At 33.0% G+C, this 7,683-nt stretch overlaps 1 protein-coding gene across 5 annotated transcripts in view; it reads right to left on the bottom strand.

The window, feature by feature from the left end:
• Nucleotides 2,083-7,683, bottom strand: part of LOC109359025 (vacuolar amino acid transporter 1-like) — a 7,984-nt gene continuing 2,383 nt past the window's right edge. For all 5 annotated transcript variants that reach the window (XM_019603526.1, XM_019603527.1, XM_019603525.1 and 2 more), the window contains 10 exons: nucleotides 6,372-6,586; nucleotides 6,113-6,136; nucleotides 5,643-5,823; nucleotides 4,816-5,032; nucleotides 4,407-4,542; nucleotides 3,820-3,839; nucleotides 3,324-3,469; nucleotides 3,064-3,107; nucleotides 2,920-2,982; nucleotides 2,083-2,466 (listed from right to left, as the gene is read on the bottom strand). In XM_019603526.1, the coding sequence (XP_019459071.1) occupies nucleotides 2,368-2,466; nucleotides 2,920-2,982; nucleotides 3,064-3,107; nucleotides 3,324-3,469; nucleotides 3,820-3,839; nucleotides 4,407-4,542; nucleotides 4,816-5,032; nucleotides 5,643-5,823; nucleotides 6,113-6,136; nucleotides 6,372-6,586 (1,145 nt within the window). In that variant the 3' untranslated portion in view covers nucleotides 2,083-2,367. The remainder of the gene's footprint in view (nucleotides 2,467-2,919; nucleotides 2,983-3,063; nucleotides 3,108-3,323; nucleotides 3,470-3,819; nucleotides 3,840-4,406; nucleotides 4,543-4,815; nucleotides 5,033-5,642; nucleotides 5,824-6,112; nucleotides 6,137-6,371; nucleotides 6,587-7,683) is intronic.

Raw genomic sequence — 7,683 nt, 5'->3', positions numbered from 1 at the left:
TCGAATAATATATATGCTTTCAATGTCCTAGATAGGGTATACTTAATGAGTTGGCCCGACCCGACCCTTATTGTTAAAAGGGCTCAAAATGCCACCCCGACCCATATTTGGCAAAGGCTGACAGGCCGACGGACTGACCCGTTTTTTTTTTCAAAACACACATTAAAGCTTTTAGACAAAAATAAATAATTCAAACAATTCATAAATGTCTTTTAAAACAAAAAATCACAAACAAAAGACACAATCTCATAATAACATATTGCATTAGTATAAAACTTGTAAATTCTAAACAATAAACCACCATAGTCTTAAACTTTTAGACTCCTAATTCACAATAGAGTTTATAACTCCTAAGTTTTAAAAAGTGTATAAGAATTAAAACTATTATATTATAAATCAATCGCAATAAAGTATATATATATTACTCAATTTAATTTGAATTCGACTACATTAAAAATATAAATTGAAACCCAATCGAACTCAATTAATTTTCCAAAATGAATCAAAATCATTTTGTTTGAGTTTCCAATTTTCCACTTCAATTAATTAAATGTTTAAATTTGATTCAAACACCCCTAATTGTCAGTGAAACTCCACCTTTATCTGATAACAAGTACAATAATTGGATAAGAGTGAAGATAATAGATGACTACATGATGAGATATTAAATGTTCACTTTACAAAGAGAAAGAAGAATTATATGCTTAAGCATCCAAACATAAGTTAAAATTGTAAAAGTTTAATCTTAATTGCAATGAGCAACATGATAGACAAATGAACTTTAATCTTAATGTTGGCCCGCGGGCCAGCCTGGCCTGGCCCTCCATGGCTCGTCTAAAAAACGGGCTTCCAAAACGGGTTGAATACGGGCTTTTGGGCTAAAACCCTTCCACTCTATACTTACTATGATGCAGATTGGGCTTTTGATCCTGATGATAGAAAATCTAATTCAGGGGCCTATGTCTATCTAGGTCCTAATTTGGTCTCTTGGTGGTCAAAGAAGCAAGAATGGGTTGTCTAGTCTACAGTTGAAGTAGAATATCGCAACTTGACTATTGCTGCTAGTGAGATGATATGGATTCAAAGTCTCCTTCAGGAATTATAGTTTAAAAGTTCTATTTGAGTTGTATACTGTGATAATATGAGCATTGTTTTACTTTCCAGAAATCTAGTCTTGCACTCTAGGAGCAAACATATTGAACTTGATCTCAAGCAATTACTAGTTGAGCATGTTTCCTATGAACATCAAGTTGCGGATATTCTTACCAAGTCTCTCTCTACTTCCCGTTTTACTCTTCGTCGGGACAAACTTCACATCATTTATCTATATACTGCTCAATGAGGTCATGATAGCTTCAAATTTAGGGGGGAATATTAGTGTAGTTCAGTTTTAACTGATTTTATAATTATGTAACTATTTGACACCTAAAATATATCTAGACTTCTTTTATTCATAATGTATCTGACCCATCTTTATGACCAGATTCATTACTGGTTAGCTTTTCGTTTTCTATAAGTAAAGAGCATGTGCTCTTTTTGTAATAATCAATTCATAAAGTTAATAAAACATATTATTCTTTCTCTCTTCACCTTTTCTTATTTTCCTTTTTTCTCTCACTCTCTCTCTTTCACTAGACTTCTTCTTCTCAACCTCTACATTTCTCACTTCTTCTCTAATTCTATAAAAGCAAACAATATCTAATAGAGACCATCACATATTTATTGATCTATCTAAATCATTGATATTCATTACATCCTCATCATGGTGATTAACCTGCAAACTTAATTAATAAATTTGATAAATTAACTTGATCAATGTTTCCCTTTTATACCATAATTATAAATTTGATAATAAAACTCTAAATTTGATAGTATTTCTTGTTTGTCAAGTTATCAAACAAATAACATGATTAATACTCTTATTTAGATGTATTGTTCAATTTGGATGAAAACAATATCCTGAAGCCATTTTGTTGAAGGGTTCCAGATCCTTTTCCTTGGAACCTTGTGGATGAATATACTATAGATGTGTGAAATAGTAATGGAGATTCTTGATCATCATCAAGAAATTGCACTAGACACTTGAACTCTAAAAAACATATCTTTACTAAACTTATTTGATTTGATCACACTTTATTACAAAGTCTAATGTTTCTCTGCCATAATCTATTTTATGATAGCCGATACTTCAAACTTGAGCAAAACTTTTTATGATAAGGTAACTAGAAAGTAGAACAACCACAATAACCACTTTAAGAGAAAATGGTGACTTATTATTGAGGATGACCAATCAACATACAAAGAATAATAGGGCAAGCTAGGAAATTGCAGACATATGTCATTGTCTCGGATTTGAGCCGTGCAACTTCATCCACTCAAACTCTTGACAATCTCGGAGAGAGCCGAGTATGTTCCGAAAACAGCCGATACAGAACCTACCGTGATAATTGTAATGCAAAGTACTGCCTGCAGACATATGAAACAAAAGTAGAGGTATAGTGGAGTTTACTATAACTATGCCAGTAATGTTTGAAATGAATTAATGATGTAACACAAATATTTGGTGACATTTCTTCTAGAATTGCTATACAACACACCTTTGTCATGTTTTAAGTTGTATAGATATCAACATAGTATGTTTCTATTCATAATTCCATTTTAGTTAATTTCATATGTATTCTTCAAGTTGTATTAGTATTAACATAGTATTTTTATGAAGTCATTAAGTAAAACATAATGTTTCTATGTACAATACTCATTCTACCTCAGCCTCTTAATTTGTTATTTATGATAACGTTTTTGAAGTGTTCACATTCAGCTAGACAAGCTGAGATTGCTGATCAATACTGTTACATTATTACAAAGGTAGTTTATGAAATAAATGATATAAGTTGCAGGGTGTAGTCGCTATAATCATACCTGTAATTGTGTGACTTTTCCCTTCAAGATTCTTAGAAAACAAGCACAGGGAAGTATCAAAGTCTGTCAGAAAGTTTAATCTTAATTAGTTAAATGCTACTGTCATCAAGTCAAGGAGAAAAAGAACAGATAAATTGAACTTACAACAAGCATTGTGAGTAATGATCCAATCAATGACATCAAAAGTCCTGCAATAAAGGTAAAATGCTATTGATATAACATAGTGCAACTATTTGACAGTGAAGTGAGAAAGTAATGCAATAAATCCTAATCATATTTCCCTCTCATATTGGTTTAGATATAGTTTCAGATTCAGTATAAAAATAGTATTGAAGAGACAGTTCACTTGGTAGTAAATTATTTTAGCAATGAACTAAATAAGGACCGGAAGTAAAAAGACTAACCAAAAAAGGGAATCGATAGGCCGATGATGAGGGTAGAAACTACCAACCCAGTTCTGATGAAGATGGAATATAGGTAAGACTTGGCATGGTCTGATGGTATCAGTTCCTCAAGACTCATTGCCACTGGAGATATTGTCAATGCATATGTGTTGCTAATTAAGGAAAAACATGTCCCTTCATATTCTTAAGGGTGTATAGTATATGGAGAGAATGCAAGAGAAATGACACACCACTGTTATGATGCAGTTTTTATAGCTACCCTAGAACTCTTAAAAATCTAGTTTTTCACATAAAATTATTTTGAAATATACAAGTTCTTTAACTTGGTCCCTGTATATAAAGTATTGTTCTTCTTTGGTCTCCTCAATGAAAATCTTCTAGCTTTTCCCTTGGCAGTTTGGAAACAAAAACCATTCTTTAAGCTGAATGATTTTTTTCCACAAGAAATGCAGATATGCATGCACATGTACATTTATATGGCATTTATAAAGGATATTTGGTAAATGGATTAACCACCTGAAAACAAATACATGTAACAGTTAATGATTTTAGCAATTTATATGGCTAATATAGGATTCTAATTATATCCTGATATATATTGAGTAAAACTAGATATAGGAGTAGGACAAGGTTCTTCTAAAGTGAGTAATAAGGAATTAAGGATACACCTACTATTAAAGATAAGCATTCATAAATAGAGCATGGTACTTTTAAATTTGAACAGGCTACTGTATTCATATCTTGCAAAATATACATAATCATGAAGAAAAAACCCAAAAGCTTAAGTTGTTATATTTAGACTTTGGAATGATTTGTATCTCTAGCATGCATCATCACACAAAATACCTTTAGGCTTGAAACATGGACAAATAACAGACCAACTTAAACATTTGCTACAATTTAACTTCTATTGTGAAATGGATTGACTTAAGTCTTAACAACATAGTAAGTTGTCATAGAGGTCCTAATGCCACGTGAACCAATCATTGCAAGTGCTTAAGCTACGGCAAATCTAAACAACCCGAATATGTTATAATATAATTCACTAAGACAGATCGAAAATAGAGCGCATTGTATGTATACCGTAGTCCAGACAGCAATCTTGCTGGCCACCAAATCATGGGGCATGTTAAGAGTGAACTGAGAGAGTATAGCTTCTCCAAACATGGTGTATCCCATAACAGCAGCTCCAGCATACAGGAAGGTACAAATACCAAAACTGTGAGGAAAAGAAATCACACAAGGTATTAAATAGATTCAAGGGAAAAATTTCATCTGAAGAGAATAAAAGTCTTGTGCAACATCATATATTCTATATATATAGAGACATTCATGCCTAACTACTAGATCATGTGCCATGCTTACATTTTCATTCAAGTTGAACCAGATCGACAATAATATATTTTCAAATATACTTGCAAATTTCAATTAGTATGATGCAGAATAATAGATTATGAGATTATCACTGTCTAGAAGTTTTCTTTTGGTGTACCATGCTAAGAGCACTGCAGGGAATTGATTTGGATTTGCCATGGATGTATAAATGTTTGGGAAGACGGCATGTCCGGAGTAGCAGTATCCGTAGAGACCCACAGCAACAGGAAAAGTTGTAAGATTCAGTGTTGTCCCTTTGCTATGAAAGCCAACTTCTTCTACACCAGCCCAGAACAAGCATAGAACCACTAAAATTGATGCAATAACTCCACCAGCTGTAAGAAACATGGTAAACAGTTATGATCAACTTTTCCAATTAATAGTACTAATACTGTAATGTGTAGCTGTTGATTGCCAATATACATGAAAAATTCATCAGCAATGAGTGAATGTAATGAACAAGAACAATTACGGAAATGAAAATTGAGAAGCTGCAGTTAATACATTTTAACCAATTTCATATATTATGATTTCCTTTTATAATAGTAACGGCAAGGCTTAACATCGACAGAAAATTTAAGTGCATTTGGAATTCATTGTGAATTTATAATTCCGTAGGCATTTCCTGCGATTTTGGTTAGTCATGGCATCATAAGTACGAACCCGATGTGCAAAAATCTGTATAACTTTTGTGCTATGTTATCATCAGATCTAATGAGGATGTTATCCTCCTGAAAACTAATGTGATCTCTCAACGATTTGATTGAACAAGAGGGTGAAGAAAAAGGTACCATGAAGTATGGTAAAACCTTTTTTAGAAATGAGTTTAGGATCAAAGGTAAACTACACCAAGGTTTAATTCACATGAGTGATTTTGCATCTCTAACTTTAACTTTTATCAGAGGATGGCTAACTAGTAAGTTGTTGTAGAAAAATCAGCTTTACCTGAGATGTAACTGAGAACGCTTAGATCACGGAGCCAGACGGTGGGAAGAACAGCCAAGGTGGCAATCAATGCAAAGAGGGTATGAGAATTCAATTCAATTCCACCCAAATTTAAGTATGCATTTGGAAACAAGGAAGATAAGTTGTCACTCTCCAAAATTATATATTCAATGCAACAAGCCTGCATGAAGGAATAATCAATAGGAAAGCAATTTCGGTAAAGTAAAATAAAAAATCTCAAAAGAACTTATGCAACTATAGACAAAGTTCATAACAGATTAGCCAACAAGATTCAACATTGGAATCCAAATTGATAGCTGCTAATAATTTTACATTCGTGTATTCTTTTGCTATAGCCGACCCTTTGGATTAAGGCTCGGTTGTTGGTATTCTTTTACTATAACAAATGAAAATGCGTGACACTCCAAACAGAATACTCATTGCCATTGAGTGAAGGAAACTGTACTTACATATAGTTCCACGTAGAGTACTATCTGCATTCACAAAGGAAAAAGCATAAGGAATAGATTAGAGACTAATGTTATTATTGTTAATTAGAAAAATGCTAATAACACATTACTTTCACACACATATCTCTAGCATTGAAACTGTGTAGATGTAACAAGACGTGCAAAAGTGTCGCCGCTGAGGATTATTTGTCTTAATTTACATAGTGTTTGTGATCTCTTCTCAACTGAAAGAAGATTAGAGATGAGAAGAAAGTCTTACCGAAATGACAATACGTCCGGTAGTACCAAATGCAGCTTGGCCAATGTCAGGGTATGTTTCAATACCAGGTTCACTATCCAAGCAGGAACGTAAGAGCATCCCGGTGTAGAAGGAAATCAGTGCAAAAATGAATAAGATAGAAAGGCCAACCCATCCACCTTGTTGTGCAGCATAAGGGGTAGAAAGGATTCCTACACCACAAAGGCAATTTATGCCTGCAAAAATGCAAATAAAACCAAAATAGGAATAAGGATAAGTTAAGATTTTGTGCATGATTTATGGTTTTATAGCAAATGTGTCATCCTGTCAGCACATAAAAGGGCAGCCAGTGCACACATAGCATGGTCTGAGGTGAGTCGATGTACACAACCTTACTTTCACAGTCAAATAGACTGCTTCGAGGATTTGAAACTGATGACCTCCAGGTCACAAGGCAAGCAACCTTATCGTTGTGTCGAGGCTCATCCTCTTGTCAGCACATAAGTGTACATAGAATAACTTTCTAATGATGCATTTGACAGTGAAAGATAAGGAGAAAAAATCTGCAATAACACTGAAAGTTGAACAAAGTCCATGACAGCTATACTCATTCAGCAATATTTAGTTTACTGATTCATTATCAACTTGTGTCCACCTTGATTAATTAGGATTAGTTCACATCAAAACAATCTTGTCATTGTAGCATTTAAATTTGATTGGTTCTTGTGAAGATGTTAAAGTAAGAGCTACAAAAATAAAAGTTCAGATAAGACTAATAAGATATGTAATGTACAAATTCTGTAATAGAGTTTTCAAGGAGATAAATGCAGCCACTGTGACCCCAAATTATATTGTACTCATTACTATAAATATGTGGAGAAAAAGGCAAAGCACAATTTTACTGAAGAAAGTGTTAATATGCACATTATTATTAGTTTTAGAACAAATTCAAACTAAATATAAGATCAAGTTAAACTAAGAAATAAGATAATGAATTTATGGTCCATTTTGAACAAGTAATGCTGACAAAGTGGTATGAATCATCATTCTGACACAAATTGCAGCAAACAGATAAGTTATATTATTACACAGACGTGGACACTGTTCGTAGTTTTGTTTGGTGCATTATATTTATCTCAATTTTTAAGTATGGACCAGCATTACTTCTTTACAACTACCATTTAATAATGTTATCAATGCATAGAAAGGAAGTTACTGTGCATGAAGAAATATTATTTTTTATTTTTTTCTTACCCAACTTTGCATAGATCTAGTAAAATTCCTTCAAGCCTGTAATGTAGGTTGATATTTGCTTACAAAAACAAATAAAAAT

Source organism: Lupinus angustifolius, chromosome LG11 (assembly GCF_001865875.1).
Source record: "Lupinus angustifolius cultivar Tanjil chromosome LG11, LupAngTanjil_v1.0, whole genome shotgun sequence".
Lineage (NCBI taxonomy): Eukaryota > Viridiplantae > Streptophyta > Magnoliopsida > Fabales > Fabaceae > Lupinus > Lupinus angustifolius.
Note: the sequence above shows the minus strand (reverse complement) of the source record. Positions and strands in the feature narration are given on the sequence as shown.